Source organism: Nomascus leucogenys, chromosome 6 (assembly GCF_006542625.1).
Source record: "Nomascus leucogenys isolate Asia chromosome 6, Asia_NLE_v1, whole genome shotgun sequence".
Classification (NCBI taxonomy): Eukaryota; Metazoa; Chordata; class Mammalia; order Primates; family Hylobatidae; genus Nomascus; species Nomascus leucogenys.
The window spans coordinates 57,512,926-57,531,966 of NC_044386.1; the positions used below are offsets into that span (position 1 = coordinate 57,512,926).

A 19,041-nucleotide genomic window follows, 5' to 3' on the forward strand; every position below is an offset into this window, starting at 1 on the left:
ACTTTGGGAGGCTGAGGCGGGTGGATCACCTGAGGTCAGGAGTTCGAAACCAGCCTCAACATGGAGAAACCCTGTCTCTACTAAAAATATAAAATTAACGTGGTGGTGCATGCCTGTAATCCCAGCTACTCGGGAGGCTGAGGCAGGAGAATTGCTTGAACCTGGGAGGCGGAGGTTGCGGTAAGCCGAGATCGCACCATCGCACTCCAGCCTGGGCAACAAGAGCGAAATTCCGTCTCAAAAAAAAAAAAAAAGAACTCTCTAAGGCCAGGCGCAGTGGCTCACGCCTGTAATCCCAGCGCTTTGGGAGGCCGAGGCGGGTGGATCACAGGGTCAGGAGTTCAAGACCAGCCTGGCCAAGATGGTGAGACCCTGTCTCTACTACAAATACGAACATTAGCTGGGTATGGTAGTGCACGCCTGTAATCCCAGCTACTCAAGAGGCTGAGGCAGAAGGATCACTTGAACCTGGGAGGCAGAGGTTGCAGTGAGCTGAGATCGCGCCACTGCACTCCAGCCTGGGTGAAAGAGCAAGACTTCATCTCAAAAAAAAAAAAAAAAAAAAAGACAGAACCCTCTAATACTCTATTAGTTTTCCCAAAACTGGTATAGATAACAAGTAACAAGTACAATACTAGACACATCTCAAAACTATAGCAGATACATGGATCCAGTGTGTACAGAAAGACATTTTTTTTTTTTTTTTGAGACAGAGTCTCACTCTGTCATCCAGGCTGGAGTGCAGTGGTGCAATCTCGGCTCACTGCAACTTCCCCCTCCTGTGTTCAAGTGATTCTCCTGCCTCAGCCTCCCAAGTAGCTGGGATTACAGGTGCATGCCACCACACCTGGCTAGTTTATGTATTTTTAGTAGAGACAAGGTCTCACCATATTGGCCAGGCTGGTCTCGAACTCCTGACCTCAAGTGATCTGCCTGCCTCAGCCTCCCAAAGTGCTGGGATTACAGGCTCACGCCATTCTCCTGCCTCAGACTTCCGAGTAGCTGGGACTACAGGCGACCACGACCACGCCTGGCTAATTTTTTTTGTATTTTTTAGTAGAGATGGGGTTTCACCGTGTTAGCCAGGATGGTCTCGATCTCCTGACCTCGTGATCCGCCGACCTCGGCCTCCGAAAGTGCTGGGATTACAGGCACGAGCCACCACGCCCGGCCTCTAGTTGGTTTTTCAATCCTTCCAAGAAAAAAGTTAACACAGGCCAACAAGTTATAGGTCACATATAACTTTTTTTTCTGTGAAATTTAAATTTTCTTCTCATAACATTAGAGCCGAATGCATATAATGCCAAGGAAAACAAAAATTTCTTTCGGCTTTTTCACTATTTATTAAATCTAAAAGAATCTCTCATTTTCAAAAAAAATCACTCAAGTCTCAATCAGTATAGAAAGGAAAATTACTTGGCCTTTGGGTATTACAAAAGTAATACCTTTTGTAATATTTTATTACAATATCTTTGACAACCAAACTAAACCATGTAATTGTGACATTAAAAGGTCTAAGTCATAAAGTCTTATAAAGACCATACCTCAATCCGGCAGTGATAAAATACTGTCTATGCACTGGGTGGACATGAACAGTTCTTATTTTTCCCATAGAAGAACTGGTAAGTTTCTCATAAGAAGTTCCAGGTGTCCGTCTATCCACCAGTGACATATTTCCATCCCAGTGTCCTACTATTAAAGTGGAGGCATCTTCTGCCAAGAAGTCGAAGGAGGAAAAGCTACTTCTTTCATTTCTATACACCTAAGAATATAAGTAACAATCAGCTTATATCACACTCTTCTTGTAAAGAAAGCCAAAGCACAAATTCTTTGGTAAAAGGGTTATAAAACACTTTACCCAAATAACCTGATTTATCCTCTCATCATCCCCATCAGATGCACAGGACATAATGGAAACACAGTCAGGGTATTTGGGGTGTCCATTACCTTCAATATTTATCATTTCTATGTGTTGGGAACATTTCAAGTCCTCTCTTCTGGCTATTTTAAAATATACAATACGCTGCTGTTAACTATAGTTACCCTATTCTGCTACTGAACATTAGAACTTATTCCTTCTAACTGAAAATTAAAAAAAAAAAAAGAAAGAAAGAAACAAAGGCACTGATCAGCTGTGTCTACAATTAAATGGCCCATCTACCCATGTCAGGGCTACATCCCAAATCTCTCAATCCAAAAAACCTCAGTTCCAGATCTACCCTGTGAAACTTAACAGAAAAGAACTGAATCTGAATTCTACCCAATTGAAATTATATTTTAATATGCAAAGTAACTTTGCCAACCAAGTCCAAGACACACAGCTGAATGCTCACCTACTCTCAGCAGAAGAGTAAATATATACATTTTTTGACAGTTAATCAGGCTACATCTATCAAAATGTTTAATGCTTATACTTTTTGACCCAGTAATTTCACTAAGAGATCTATAACAATGTCTGCTGCAAGATTGCTTATAATAGCAATAAGAAGCAACATAAATATCCACCAAGAGAGATCTGGTTAAATAAATGATGGTCCACCTCTACTTTGAAATACCATGCAATGCTAAAAAGAATAAGGTAGTTTTATAGTATTAACTGTCCAAGATATACTATTAAGTGAAAAGACGTGCAAAAGGCTATGTATATTAGTATGAAGCCATTAGTATAAAGAAGAGGAGAAAAAAATGTGTAACTATATGCTTGTAAGCATAGGTGTACTTTGTGGAAGCATACTTGAGATATGCAACAACAGTTACTTGTGGATAATGGGAATGAAGAACAGGCAGATTTACTTTCATATCTGATTTACTGTAAATAATTTATCATGAGCTTTTTTTTTTTGAGACAGAGTCTCATTCTGTTGCCCAGGCTGGAGTACAGTGGCATGATCTCGGCTCAATGCAATCTCCGCCTCCTGGCTTCAAGTGATTCTCCTGCCTCAGCCTCCCAAGTAGCTAAGATTACATGTGTGCGCCACCACACCCGGCTATATCATAAGCATGTTATTAAGTTTTTAATCACATGTAATCCACATTGCAATCACTTTGAGTTTAGGACTCATGCACATAAAGAATAAAAAATAAATCTTCCTGTCAACTAAGAGGGAATGACCACAATTCGTATTGTTGAATCATGAACTTCTGATTTTTAGTTTTAAAAACAAGCATTATAAACTAAGAATAAATTAATATGTTAAAGGCATCACAACCTTCACACCCCACAAAAAGACCAATATATACAAATGAAAACTTGGCATACTCAATATTTAAATGGCTAAGAGCAGGGGCTTTGGAGTCACACAAATCCTGGTGTAAATTCTTGTTCTGCCATCTATGTCCTTGAGCAACCTCATAAACCTCTCTGCCTCAGTTTTTTCACCTGTTAAATGCAATAACATTACTCGTTTTCTAGGGTGTTAAAAGGCATAATGATGTATATAAAGCACACTCAAGATAGTGCCTAGTATAAGGTAACTGTTTAGTCAGTTGTATCTGAAACAAATTACGAATATATGCAATAGCATGAATGAACCTTAAAAGTGTTACCCTAGGTAAAAGCCAGATACAAAAGGCTACAAATCATATAATTCCAACTGCTTAACATTCAGGAAAAGGCAAAAATTATAGGGACAGTAATCACATCAGTAGTTGCCAGGGATTGCAGGCATTGGGAGGAGAATGACTACAAAAGGTCATGACGTAATTTTGAGGGAAATGGAATTTTTTTTTTTTTTTTTTTTTTGAGATGAAGTCTCACTCTGTCATGCAGACTGGAGTACAATGGCGCAATCTTGGCTCACTGCAACCTCCGCCTCCTAGGTTCAAGTGATTCTCCCTCGCCTAGCCTGAGTAGCTGGGATTATAGGCGTGAGCCACCATGCCCGTCTAATTTTTTGTGTTTTTAGTAGAGATGGGGTTTCACCATGTTGGCCAGGCTGGTCTCGAACTCCTCACCTCAAGTGATCCACCCGCCTTGGCCTCCCAAAGTGCTGGGATTACAGGTGTGAGCCACTGCACCCAGCTCTATATCTTGATTATGATAGTTACACACGTGTACACAATTCACCAAAACTCACAGAATTATACACCTCAAGTGGTAAATTGTACCATGTGTAACTTTTTTTTTTTTTTTTTTTTTAGTCTCCCTCTGTCACCCAGACTGGAGCGCAGTGATACGATCTCGGCTTACTGCAGCCTCAGCCTCCCAGGTTCAAGTGATTCTCATGCCTCAGGCCTCCCGAGTAGCTGGGACCACAGGCGCACGCTACCACGCCCGGCTAATTTTTTTTTTTTTTTTGAGAGTCTTGCTCTTTCGCCCAGGCCGGACTGCAGTGGCGCTATCTAGGCTCACTGCAAGCTCCGCCTCCCGGGTTCACGCCATTCTCCTACCTCAGCCTCTCGAGTAGCTGAGACTACAGGCGCCCGCTGCCACGCCTGGCTAATTTTTTGTATTTTTAGTAGAGACGGAGTTTCACCGTGTTAGCCAGGATGGTCTCGATCTCCTGACCTCGTGATCCGCCCGCCTCGGCCTCCCAAAGTGCTGGAATTACAGGCGTGAGCCACCGCGCCTGGCCAATTTTGTATTCTTAGTAGAGGTGCGGTTTCACGATGTTGGCCAGGCTGGTCTTGAACTCCTGAGCTCAAATGATCCACCCTCCTCGGCCTCCGTAAGTGCTGAGATTACAGGTGTGAGCTACCGTGCCCAGCCTATTCTTTGTATTATTGCAAATAACGCTGGTATGAACATTCCTGTACAAGTTTTTGTGTGGACATGTGCTTTCATTTCTCTTGGGTGTATACCTAGGAGGGATACTGCTAGGTCATATGGTAACTCTGTTTAACATTTAAGGAACTGTCAAACTTTCCCCAACCAACTTTACCATTTTACATACCAATTCTCAAAATATGAGGGTTTCAATTTTTCCACATCATTGCCAACACTTTTTATTACTGGCAAGTACAGTTATCCTAGTGAGTGTAAAGTGGTATCTCACTGTGATTTGCATTTCCCTAATGAATAATGATGCTTAGAATCTTTTCATGTGCTTATTTGCCATTTGTGGTTTTTTTTTTTTTTTTTTGAGACAGAGTCTCGCTGTGTCGCCCAGGCTGGACTGCAGTGGCGCGATCTCAGCTCACTGCAGACTCCACCTCCCAGGTTCAAGCGATTCTCCTGCCTCAGCCTCCCAAGTAGCTGGGACTACAGGTTCCCGCCACCAGCCTGGCTAATTTTTGTATTTTTAGTAGAGATGGGGTTTCACCATGTTGGCCAGGCTGGTCTCAAACTCCTGACCTCAGGTGATCCACCCGCCTCGGCCTCCCAAAGTGCTGGTATTAGAGGGGTGAGCCACCGCACCCAGTGCCATTTGTGTTTCTTTAAAGAAATGTTTATTCAGATCCTTTGCCCATTTTTTAATTGGGTTAGCTTTTTTAATTAAGCTATAGGAGTTCTCCACCTATTGTTTTAAAGTCAGGCTTATTGAAATACAAGTTACAGCTGGGCACAGCGGCTCATGCCTGTAATACCAGCACTTTGGAAGGCCAAGGTGAGCGGATCACTTGAGCTCAGGAGTTTGAGACCAGCCTGGACAACTTGGCAAAACACCATCTCTACTAAAAATACAAAAATTAGCCAAGCATAGTGACACATGCCTATAGTTCCAGCTACTCAGGAGGCTTAGGTGGGAGATCACTTGAGCCCAGGAGGCAGAGGCTGCGGTGAGCTGAGATCAAGCCACTTCACTCCAGCTGGAGTGACAGAGTGAGACCCCCCATCTCAAAAAATAAAAATAAGTAAGGCCAGGCATGGTGGCTCACACCTGTAATCCCAAGACTTTGGGAGGCCAAGGTGGGTGGATCACCTGAGGTCAGGAGTTCAAGACCAGCCTGGCCAACATGGTGAAACCCTGTCTCTACTAAAAATACAAAAATTAGCCAGGTGTGGTGGCACGTGCCTGTAATCCCAGCTACTCAGGAGGATGAGGCAGGAGAATGGCGTGAACCCAGGAGGCAGAGGTTGCAGTGAGCCAAGATTGTACTGCTGCACTGCAGCCTGGGCAACAAGAGCGAGACTCTGTTTCAAAAATAAATATATAAAGAAAGAATAGAAACACAAATGTTCATCAAAAGATGAACAGATGAATAAAATGTGGAATACCCATACAATGGCATATTATGCAGCCATAAAAAGGAATGAAGTACTGATAACACGGCTACAACATGGATGAACTTTGAATACATTTTGTTAAAGAAAACAGTCGGCCGGGCGCGGTGGCTCACGCCTGTAATCCCAGCACTTTGGGAGGCCGAGGCGGGCGGATCACAAGGTCAGGAGATCGAGACCATCCTGGCTAACACGGTGAGACCCCGTCTCTACTAAAAATACAAAAAATTAGCCGGGCGAGGTGGCAGGCGCCTGTAGTCCCAGCTACGCGGGAGGCTGAGGCAGGAGAATGGCGTGAACCCCGGGGGGCGGAGCCTGCAGTGAGCCGAGATCGCGCCACTGCACTCCAGCCTGGTGACAGAGCGAGACTCCGTCTCAAAAAAAAAAAAAAAAAAAAAAAAAAGAAAACAGTCACAAAAGACCACAAATTGTATGATTTCATTTATATGAAATGTCCAGAATAGGCAAATCTGACCAGGCATGGTGGCTCACGCTGTAATCCCAGCACTTTGGGAGGCTGAGGCGGGTGGATTACAAGGTCAGGAGTTCGAGACCAGCCTGGCCAACATGTTGAAACCCCATCTCTACTAAAAATACAAAAATTAGCTTGGCGTGGTGGCACGCGCCTGTAGTCCCAGCTACTCAGGAGGCTGAGGCAGGAGAATCGCTTGAATCTGGGAGGTGGAGGTTGCAGTGAGCCGAGATCACGCCACTGCACTCCAGCCTGGGCGACAGAGTGAGACTCCATCTCTACAACAACAACAAAAACAACAACAACAACAACAACAAATTACCCGGGCATGGTGATGGGTGCCTGTAATCCCAGCTACTCAGGAGGCTGAGGCAGAAGAATTGCTTGAACCTAGGAGGCAGAAGTTGCAGTTAGCCGAAATCGCGCCACTGCACTCCAGCCTGGGTGACGAGAGTGAAACTCCATCTCAAAAAAAATAAAATAAAAAAGTTCAGCTTGACTTATCTTACTGAGGCAATCTGATACAGTTAAGCAAATCTGAAAGTTCATCTCAAATGATATGTTTGTTTTAAACATTAAGTAGAAGATGTCTTATTTTGAGAGAGGGTCTCACTCTGTCACCCAGGCTGAAGTGCAATGATGTATGTGATCACGGCCTTACTACAGCCTCAATCTCCTGGGCTCAAGTAATCCTCACACCTCAGCCTCCTCAGTAGCTGTGACTACAGGCACATGCCACCACACCAAGATAATTTTTTTAGAGACAAGGTCTTACTATGTTGCCCAGGCTGATCTTGAACTCCTGGGCTCAAGTGATCCTCCCACCTCAGCCTCCTGAGTAGCTGAGACTATAGGCACACACCACCAAGCTCAGCTAATATTTTTTATTTTTTGTAGAGACAAGGTCTCGCCATGTTGCCCAGCTGGTCTGGAACTCCTGGCCTGAAGTGAGCCTCCCACCTTGGCTTCCCAAAGTGCTGAGATTACAAGCATGAGCCACCACACCCAGCTAAGTACAAGTCTTATGCCTAAAAATAGAAGAGTAAGTTATTTTATTTAAAAGCTTTGGGAGAGAAAAAAAAAAGAAATTTAACAAGCGCAAACACATACTATGTGCCAGGCTCTGTTCTAAGTACTTTATCTGCATAAACTCATTAAATTCTCATGACAACCCTATAAGGTCAGTCCTGTTAAATCCCATTTAACAGCTAAGGAAAGTGAGGCACAACAAGGTTAAGCAACTTGTCAAGGTCACACAACTAGTAACAGATGATCTGGGATTTGAACTTAGGCAGCGTAGTTCTCAAAGTCCTTCTGCTATACCAGTTCTCCCAATTGGTATAATAATTATTCATGTGGCATTTCATAAAGAATCTAGAATATCATCTGAAGTCAGCATGTAAACACATTAACATTTACCTCTTCAAAAATAGCCCTGGAAAAATCCCCACAGCGTAACGTGCCATCATAGCTCAGTGACAGTATGTGGGCCGGATTGGCGGGTGAGAAGTAAAGACAGCTAACTGGCTGACTATGAGGATGAAAAACATAAACTCCATCTTCTTTAGGTTGCTGGGTCTGGAAGACAGTTGGGGGTGAGGGGAGAGAAAAAAAAACTAGTGAAAAGTAGTGACTTTTGCTATGCTATTATGTCATTAAAGAATTTACACTGGATTATATTGAGTCTTTTCTTAATCTATAATCGTAACCACTCTCCCCGTCACAAAGTCAGAACGAGAAACTTTATCTTGTCATTAGCTTTTTTCTAGTTTTCAATCCAACAATACCAAGTCACATTAATTTTAACAGTGACCAGCTTTCTGTAACTAACAAACTAGTTTATATATTACTGTCAGTTTATAAAATCCTCAGGAAATGAGAAATCTACTCTATTTCACACATGGTATAATTGCTAACTAAAACAGTATTAGTACCTTACCACTTTGCTTCTACAGCAGGCTTCTTCTGTATAATATTAACTTACTCATTCTCAGCATAATTTTCATAAGGTATTTGCTCCTGGGACAAAGATAATAGTTTTAAACATACTTTGTCCTCTAAATGCACCATAAAAATGGCCGGGCGCAGTGGCTCACATCTGTAATCCTAGCACTTTGGGAGGCCAAGGCAGGCGGATCACGAGGTCAGGAGATCGAGACTACCCTGGCTAACATGGTGAAACTCTGTCTCTACTAAAAATACAAAAAATTCGCCGGGCGTGGTGGCTGGCACCTGTAGTCCCAGCTACTCAGGAGGCTAAGGCAGGAGAATGGCGTGAACCTGGGAGGTGGAGCTTGCAGTGAGCCAACATCCCACCACTGCACTCCAGCCTGGGTGACAGAGCGAGACTCCACCTCAAAAAAATAAATAAATAAAATAAAATAAAAAAATAACACCATAAAAATGCATGTATTTGAATTTCCATAATAATATACCTACTCCTAAGGACTATCCTTTCCACAACTGGATTGCCAACTCCTGAGAAGTCACTTTTCAGATCAAGTTAAGTTATGTTTCTACGCCATATGGCATATTATGAAGCAGACAAAGAATCACCTCTAAATCTGGCTTAGTCTACTCTGAAATGATCAAGCATTTTTGTTTTTTTACTTTAAATTTTAAAATGGAGAGAAATATTCTTTAAGAGAAAAAAGAGAAAAAAATTATTATAATCACACATACTCTTCCTGTTACCAGAGTTAGAAACGACTGACATATTTGTTTATAGCATTTGTTTTCTAGAAAAATAAAATTTTCTCTTGTTATAAAGAACTCAAACAATGCAGAAATGCACAAAGATGAAAGTTTTAAAAAAATCACTCCAGGCCAGGCGCGGTGGCTCACCTGTAATCCCAGCATTTTGGGAGGCTGAGGTGGGTGGATCACGAGGTCAGGAATTCAAGACCAGCCTGGCCAAGATGGTGAAACCCCATCTCTACTAAAAATACAAAAATCAGCCTGGTGTGGTGGCAGACGCCTGTAATTCCAGCTACTTGGGAGGCTGAGGCAAAGAATTGCTTGAACCAGGGAGGCAGAGGTTGCAGTGAGCCAAGATCGCACCACTGAACTCCAGCCTGGGCAACAAAGCGAGACTCTGTCTCAAAAAAAAAAAAAAAAAAAAAATCATTCCAAATCTAAAATTAACCAAAATTATCATTAAAATACTGAGATTATAGACATCTTAATAGTTAAATTTAATGTGATTTAAAATGGCATATATAGCATGGTCCTTTTTTAAAATTTCTTCTCTATCATTCTATCTGTATAGGTACACATAAATCTGTCAAAATAATATAAGAAAATGAAGCTAAAGGAATTTTGGAATTTCAAGTATTTACAGAAACATTATCTTCTACAATGGCAAAAGTATAAAACAAAAAGCAATTGAAGTCATTATGCTTTTTATTTTTTAAATTGTTAATTTTAGATAATTTATATTGATTTGAGAATATTGTTCTTACTCTTCCTCCAACAGTCTTTTTTTTTTTTTTTTTTTTTTTTTTTTTTGAGATGGAGTCTCACTCTGTCACCCAGGCTTGAGTGCAGCAGCACGATCTCAGCTCACTGCAACCTGCACCTCCCAGGTTCAAGCGATTCTCCTGTCTTAGCCTCCTGAGTCGCTGGGATTACAGGCACCCACCACCATGCTTGGCTAATTTTTGTATTTTTAGTGGAGACAGGGTTTCACCATGTTGAGACAGCAGGTAATCTGAAATGCAGTTTTGTCTCAAAAAAAATAAAAATAAAAAATAAAACCAGAGTCTCAACTCTGTCGCCCAGGCTGGAGTGCAGTGGCGCAATGCCGGCTCACTGCAACCTCTGCCTCCCGGGTTCAAGCAGTTCTCCTGCCTTAGTTTCCCAAGTGGCTGGGATTACAGGTGCACATCACCATACCCAGCTAATTTTGTATTTTTAGTAGAGACAGGGTTTCATCATGTTAGTTAGCCAGGCTGATCTCGAACTCCTGACCTCAGGTGATTCACCTGCCTCAGCCTCCCAAAGTGTTGGGATTACAGGCGTGAGCCACTGCACCTGGCCTTGTTCATTATTTTATACCAGGATTCATACCACCTACTTGTATGGCGGTGGAGGGTGTTACCACTCCCATGGGCCAAGAAAACTTCCTTTGAAGACAATCAGTTCTACTATTCACTGTCCCTACTTCTTCTATTTTTCCTGATTTTCCCCCAGCAACTATTTCCCCATTCCTCATTCAAAAGAGGGAAAATCAGAATACCCAATGTGCTTCTCTCTACTTTTGATAATATAGAAAATTCTCAGGATTTGGTCAATTTACCAGTATAGATTCTGCACACGGGGCAGGGCAGAAGCTAAATCATGCTGTCCCCTAACTCTGCTACAGGATTTGTTTCTCTCCTTGGTAGCTAGTTTTTGAAGTATACTACATTAGGTTCTGCTTCTTTCTTATTGCAGTAAGTGAATTTTTTTTTTTTTTTTTTTTTTTTTTTTTGAGATAGGGTCTCACTCTGTCAATCCAGCCTGGAGTACAGTGGCACAATCATGGCTCACTGCAGCCTCAACCTCCTTGGGCTCAGGTGATCTTCCCAGCTCAACTTCCTGAGTAGCTGGGACTAATGGCACACACTACCACACCCAGCTTTTTTTTTTTTTTTTTTTAAGAGACAGGCGTCTCACTATGTCACCTAGGCAGGTCTCGAATTAGTGGGCTTAAGCGATCCTCCTGCCTCGACTTCCCAAAGCGCTGGAATTATAGGCATGACCCACTGCACCCAGCCAGCATGAGGGATCTTATAGGGATGATGAAAATGTTCTAAAACCAGACTATGATAATTAAACAACTGAGTAAACTTATTAAAAACCACTGAGGCCAGGCACAGTGGCTCACGCCTGTAATCCCAGCTCTGGGAGGCCAAGGCAGGTGAATCACTTGAGGTCAGGAGTTCGAGATCAGCCTGGCCAACACGGAGAAGCCTCATCTCTACAAAAAATACAAAAATTAGGCTGGGCACGGTGACTCATGCCTGTAAACCCAGCACTTTGGGAGGCCAAGGCGGGTGGATCACAAGGTCAGGAGTTCAAGATCAGCCTGGCCAAGATGATGAAACCCCATCTCTACTAAAAAAACAAAAAAATTAGCCGAGCGTGGTAGCGGACGCCTGTAATCCCAGCCACTTGAGAGGCTGAGGCAGAGAACTGCTTGAACCCAGGAGGCGGAGGTTGCAGTGAGCAGAGATCACACCACTGCACTCCAGCCTGGGCGACAGAGCAAGACTCATCTCAAAAAAAAAGAAAAAAAGAAAAAATTAGCCGGGTGTGGCAGCGAGCACCTGTAATCCCAGCTACTCAGGAGGCTGAAGCACGAGAATCACCTGAACCCAGGAGGCAGAGATTGCAGTGAGCTGGGATCATACCACAGCACTCCAGCCTGGGTGACAGAGCAAGACTCCCATCTCAAAAAAAAAAAAAAAAAGAAAAAAAAAAGCACTGAATTTTACATTTTTTAAATAGGATTTTATGATAGGTAAATTATTACCTCAATGAAGCTATTTTTTTAAAAAACTGGGGAAATTGTGAGCACAGGATAGACAAGATAATATTACTTTTAGACTTGCTAAATCTGTTAATGAGATTGCCAAATGTCCTGGAAAATTAGGTTGATGAAGATACTGGACTACAGAGACCTAGTAATACAGATTTTTTTTTTTTTTTTTTTTTGAGGTGGCCTTTTGCTCGCTTCCCAGGCTGGAGTGCAATGGCGCCATCTCAGCTCACTGCAACCTCCGTCTCCTGTGTTCAAGCAAATCTCCTGCCTCAGCCTCCCAAGTAGCTGGGATTACAGGCATGTGCCACCATGCCAGGCTAATTTTGTATCTTTAGTAGAGATGGGATTTCATCATGTTGGTCAGGCTGGTCTTGAACTCCAGACCTCAGGTGATCCACCAAACCTTGGCCTCCCAAAGTGCTGGGATTACAGGCGTGAGCCACCGCGTCCGACCATAATACAGATTTTTGGAGTCATCAGGAAAGATATGAAAAAAGGATTTTTATGGTATGACTTAAATTCTACACAGATCAACCCATCCAAAAAATATCTTCATTTAATCATGCTAATTTTCAATTTTTCCTTTCCAAAATTCCTCAAAAAGTAGTCTCAGATGGGTGTGGTGGCTCACACCTGTAATCCCAGCACTTTGGGAGGCTGAAGCAGGTGGAGTGTTTGAGCTCAGGAGTTTGAGATGAGCCTAGGCAACAGAGTGAGACCCCTATCTCTACAAAAAATAAAAAAATTAGCCAGGTGTGGTGGCACATGACCATAGTCCCAGCTACTCAGGAAGCTGAGGTGGAGAATTGCTTGAGCCTGGGAAGTTGAGGCTGCAGTTAGCTATGATCATGCCACTGCACTCCAGCCTGTGCAACAGAGTGGGACCGTATCTTGGGGCGGAGCCGGGGGGAACAGTAGTCTCTATCCATTGCTTCTCCAGTTCTTTCATTACCCCCGTACTTCCTAAATCTCCTAAAGCCTTTGTTCCTTACTTACCTCACTGTCAAAGCTATTCTCTCAACTCACTAATGGTACCCTATTTTCAAAATCAATGGCCTTTTCTCCATTCTTTTAACTTCTCTGCAAAAGGCTCTGCCAACCTCCCATCCTTCAAACTCATCTCTTGGCTTCTACATACTATCCTGATCTTCTTCCCACTTTTTTGCTTCAGTTTTCTTTGCTAAATCTTATCACCTCCTATCCCCACTCACATCTTATCAAAATAAGGGAGAATCTATGATGCCCAAATAAGAACTTGGTTTCTGTCTTCAGGCTTGCAAATTTTGTTTATAAACCCCAACCAACTTCAAGTCACCACTGTTTCTTCATCTTCATTAATTGTCTTTATGGCATTTTTCATGTCTTTGGTCTTCTTCCCCAATAAGAAAATAAATTCAGAGAACATTAACTTGATTTTTCTCAATTTTGTAACAACAGACAGCATTTCATGCAGAATCATATGCACAATGAATGGAATTCAGTATCTATTTCTGACTCATCAAAGATGACTAAAATCATTCCAAAGCAGGTCCCTGGGAAGATATTTTGATATAGCTTAGAAACTGTTTCTTAGTCCATTTGGGATGCTAAAACAACATACCATAAACTGAGTGACTTATCCACAGCAGCATTTTATTTCTCATAGTCCTGGCGACTAGGAAGACCAAGATCAAGGTTCCAGTTCATTCAGTGTCTGGTAAGGGCCTACTTTCTGGTTCATAGTTGGTGCCTTCTAGCTGTGTCCTCACATGGTAGAAGGGACAGTGGTCCCTCTTGGGTTTCTTTTATAAGGGCACTAATCTTATTCATGACCTAATCACCTCCCAAAGGTCCTACCTCCTAATACCATAGGGATTAGTATTTCAACATACGAATTTTGGGGGAGACAAAAGCATTCAAACCATAGCAGAGCATATTTTAAACACAACTAGAAAACTAAACTTCAGGCTGGGCGCGGTGGCTTACGCCTGTAAGCCCAGCACTCTGGGAGGCCAAGGCAGGCAGATCACGAGGTCAGGAGATCAAGACCACGGTGAAACCCCATCTCTACTAAAAATAGAAAAAATTAGCCGGGCATGGTGGCGGGCGCCTGTAGTCCCAGCTACTCGAGAGGTTGAGGCACGATAATGGCGTGAACCCAGGAGGCGGAGCTTGCAGTGAGCCGAGATCATGCCACTGCACTCCAGCCTGGGCGACTGAGCAAGACTCCCTGTCCAAAAAAAGAAAACTAAACTTCGATTTTTTTTTTGATACAGAGTCTCCCTCTGCAACCACGCCCGGCTAATTTTTTGTATTTTTAGTAGAGACGGGGTTTTTTAGTAGAGACAGGGTTTCACTGTGTTAGCCAGGACGGTCTCGATCTCCTGACCTCATGATCCGCCTGCCTCGGCCTCCCAAAGTGCTGGGATTACAGGCGTGAGCCACTGTTCCCAGCCCTTTCTTTTCTTTCTTTTTTTTTGAGATGAAGTCTTACTCTATCGCCCAGGCTGGATGGCACAGTGTCGACTCACTCCAACCTCCGTCTCCTGGGTTCAGGCAATTCTCCCGCCTCAGCCTCCTGAGTAGCTGGGATTACAGGCACCTACCACCCCGCCCAGCTAATTTTTGTATTTTTTAGTAGAGACAGGGTTTCACCATGTTGGCCAGGCTGGTCTCGAACTCTTGACCTCAGGTGATCCGACCACCTCAGCCTCCCAAAGTGCTGGGATTACAGGTGTGACCCACCGCGCCCGGCCACTTTAAATGTATATGTGAAAAGATCACACAAAGTGTAACAAAGTTTTCTGGCAGTTAATTTATGACCAGATGGTTAATGATATTCAAGCTAAAAATATTAAAGTTCTATAAAGCAAATTTAAATTCCTCCAGATTTCTAAAATTTGGAATCATAAAGCATCATAAAGCCCAAAACTGTAAGTCTCACGCAACATTTATAAACACATGGCTCTAGCCTATTCTCTTCCAGACTGTTTGCTTTAGTCAAACTATAATATATTCAAGAAATTTAATAACTTACCAAATCACAAAGTCCAACTTGCCCAAACTTGGCCCCAACTGCTACTAAAGTTCTAGTTTCTGATGGGTGGAGAGCCATAGAGAATATTGGGCCTGTGGTAACTTTGTAAACAGTATCTTCACTAATGACCATGCCATTTAAATTGCCTTTGTAGCTAAGAAAATTACAAAGTTAAATTTTGTAAGTAAAACCAATCTCAATAGTCAAAATAAGTAAAAGATTATTCAAAAAGAAAAATCACAATTAGCAAATAAATATGCGAACTATTCAATCTCCTGGTAACCAAGGAAATCAAATTAAGCAATACTCTTTGACTTTTTAAATTAGCCTTGATAATTTTAATAACACCAAAAGCTGGTAGGCTGCAGTTAAATACACATACTCACACATATTGCTAATGGAAGAGTAATTTCATATAAAATTTTCAGAAGAAAAAAAAAAGACCTTTGAGAAACAATTCGGCAATGTGTACTAAAAGCCATAAAAATGTTCACAATATTTGACGCATTAATCTCACTTGTGGAAATCTAACCTAAAGAAATAATCCACTATCATATCGATATACTTCAACAAACACACAAAGCTAAATAGAAAACAACCGCAAATACCAAGCAGGTAGGAGGAGAAGTGAACTCCTTCTACCCAATGGAATTTTATAATTATTCAATAATTTTAAAGACGCTAGTAACATGCAACCACAAATGAAAAAAACATAATGCAGGCCAGGCACACTGGCTCACACCTGTAATTCCAGCACTTTGGGAGTCTAAGGCAGACGGCTCACTTGAGCCCAGGTGTTCAAGACCAACCTGGGCAACACAGCAAAATCTCATCTCTACAAATACAAAAATTAGTGAGATGTGATGGTGCACGCCTGTAGTCCAAGCTACTTGGGAGGCTGAGGTGGGAGGATCATTTGAGCCCAGGAAGCAGAGGTTGCAGTGAGCCAAGATAGTGCCACTGCACTGCAGCCTAAGCAATAGAGGGAGATCTTGTCTCAAAAAAAACAAAAAAAAAAGAAAAAGAAAAAAGTGTAATGCAAAATTGTATATACATTACAACATATAGTAAAAATGTATGTGGATTCACTCATTTATTCAACATTGAACATATATTATGTGCCAGGCACTGTTCCGGTTATTGAAATAACCTCATGAAGTGCCCTCATGAAGCTTATATCCTAGTGGTATTGTATATGACAACACTTGAGAGGAAATACACAAAAACAACAGTTGTTAGGGTGGAAACATTTCATCTCACTTTCAAAATTCCCTAAAATGGTGTATAGTCTTTATAACTCAAACATCTCAAAAAATATAAAGGAAACACAGGGAATTTCAACTTACCTTTTAATGCTAGATAACCCCTTCTCAGTGTTCTTACTACTTGGCTGAAACATTGGGAGAGATCAAAGAACTAAGTTAATATATATATATTTCTACATATATATATAAACGTATATACGTATATATATATATGCATATATATGTATATATATATTTCCTTAACAGATGATTCTAAAGGCTATTAGCCTTCCCAAGTGATACCTTGCTCATTCCTGCCCATGTCTGCAGAAATCCTTTAAATCGTTCATTGTTGTCTTCTTGATTTTCAGAAGTCATTTCTAAAGGCCCAGGAGGTAACAAAGGCTGTTATAAAAAATAAAAAGTTATTTGTTGGGCTCCCTGCCCTAGAATGTAAACACAAGGAGGACAAGGGTATTTGTCTGTTTTCCCCACAACTTAACTTTCAACATCAACAGTAATGGTGGCATATCATGGACATTCAAAATAATTGTTCAATAAACAAATGCCATGTACACTATAAAGTAATAACGTATTATCTCATTTAATCCTCTCAACAACCTAGCGAATGAGGTATCACATTTTAAAGACAGTGGATTGAAACTTAGAGTCTGTAATCCCAGCACTTTGGCAGGCCGAGGCAGGCAGATCACGAGGTCAGGAGTTCGAGACCAGCCTGGCTAATATGGTGAAATCCCATCTCTACTAAAAATACAAAAATTAGCTGGGCGTGGTGGCAGGCACCTGTAATCCCAGCTACTCAGGAGGCTGAGGCAGGAGAATCGTGTGAACCCAGGTGGTGGAGGTTGCAGTGAGCCAAGACTGCGCTATTGCACTCCAGCCTGGGCAACAGCGCAAGACTCCATCTCAAAAAAAACAAAACAAAAAAACCCAGAAACTTAAGAGGAGTTAACTTGCTCGACGTCACACAGCCAATAACTGGAGAAGCTGAGAATTGACTCAGATTATCTTAAATCATTACTCAGTATTATACTTACATTAGTATTTTTTTAAACAGTTTGTAACCAATTAATGGGTGAGAAATCATGTTAATATGTCACAACTAGCAATTTGTTTTAGTGAATGAAAATAGAATAGAAATACCAGGCCAGGTACATGGCTCACACCTGTGATCCCAGCACTTTGGGAGTCCGAGGCAGGCAAATAGCTTGAGGCCAGAAGTTCCAGACCAGCCTGGCCAACATGGCGAAACCCCATTTCTACTAAAAATACAAAAATTAGCCATGCGTGGGCCGGGCGCAGTGGCTCACGCCTGTAATCCTAGCACTTTGGGAGGCCGAGGCGGGCAGATCACGAGGTCAGATAGAGACCATCCTGGCTAACGCGGTGAAACCCCGTCTCTACTAAAAACACAAAAAAATTAGCCAGGTGTGGTGGTGGGCGCCTATAGTCCCAGCTACTCGGGAGGCTGAGCCAGGAGAATGGCATGAACCCGGGAGGTGGAGCTTGCAGTGAGCCGAGATCGCGCCACCACACTCCAGCCTAAGCAACAGAGCAAGACTCTGTCTCAAAAAAAAAAAAAAAATTAGCCAGGCGTGGTGGCACACGCCTGTAGTCCCAGCTACTCTGGAGGCTGAGGCATGAGAATCACTTGAACCCGGGAGGCAGAAGTTGAGGTGAACCGAGACTGTGCCACTGCACTCCAGGCTGGGTGACAGAGGGAGACTCTGTCTCAAAAAGAAAAAAAAAAGAAGAAATACCAAAGTGCACCACATGCAGTGCCATTTGACAAACTGTGGTTTCAGTTGCATATATGTGTAATGGTTACAATGTAAATATATTTCTCTTTCTTCTTCTTTTTAATTAATGTCTCAAGTGATGCTCCCACCTCAGCCTCCTGAGGAGCTGGGACTACAGGCACATGCCACCACACCCAGATAATTTTTGTATTTTTTTTGTAAGAACAGGGTCTCTTGATGTTGCCTAGGCTGGTCTCAAACTTATGGGTTCAAGCAGTCCTCCTGCCTCAGCCTCCCAAAGTGCTGGGATTACAGATATGAACCACTACACCTGGCCATAAATATATTTCTTGTGGGCTGAGGCTTAAAAAAATTTGAAGCTACTCTTCTACACTGCTTCCCGTAACACCTAGATTTGCAATTTGCTCCCAAAGCACCAGCCTAATTAGTGCTATCTTCCTATTTACAATTAAACACTTACATATAAAGTATTAAAAATAGGTGTTCTTGAATAAAAAATATTTAGAAAATGTTTGCTAAATAAAACTCTACTCACTAAAATTAAACTACACATTATCACGTATTATTTATTAACATTAATAACTATATTCTATTGATTACTAAGCTCTTAATATGTGAGAAACTTTATAGATACGATTTCATTTATCTTCACAGTAGCTGAGGTTTTTTTTTAAACTGACATAAAATTGTACATATTTACTGAGGGTTCTATTATTGCTGACATTTTTTTAATGGGGAAATGATCAGAAAGGTTAATTAACTCACCCACAATCCTACAGCAGGTAAGTCCTGCAGAAATACAGAATCCAATCCAGTCTTTACGACTTTGAAATCTTACTCA

General features: G+C 42.0%; 1 protein-coding gene across 3 annotated transcripts in view; it reads right to left on the minus strand.

The window, feature by feature from the left end:
• WDR76 (WD repeat domain 76) overlaps positions 1-19,041 on the minus strand; it is a 41,286-nt gene that overhangs the window by 8,946 nt on the left and 13,299 nt on the right. For all 3 annotated transcript variants that reach the window (XM_030814167.1, XM_030814168.1, XM_003266816.3), the window contains exons 6-10: positions 16,723-16,824; positions 16,522-16,565; positions 15,176-15,329; positions 8,055-8,213; positions 1,545-1,762 (exon numbers count right to left, since the gene is read on the minus strand). In XM_030814167.1, the coding sequence (XP_030670027.1) occupies positions 1,545-1,762; positions 8,055-8,213; positions 15,176-15,329; positions 16,522-16,565; positions 16,723-16,824 (677 nt within the window). The remainder of the gene's footprint in view (positions 1-1,544; positions 1,763-8,054; positions 8,214-15,175; positions 15,330-16,521; positions 16,566-16,722; positions 16,825-19,041) is intronic.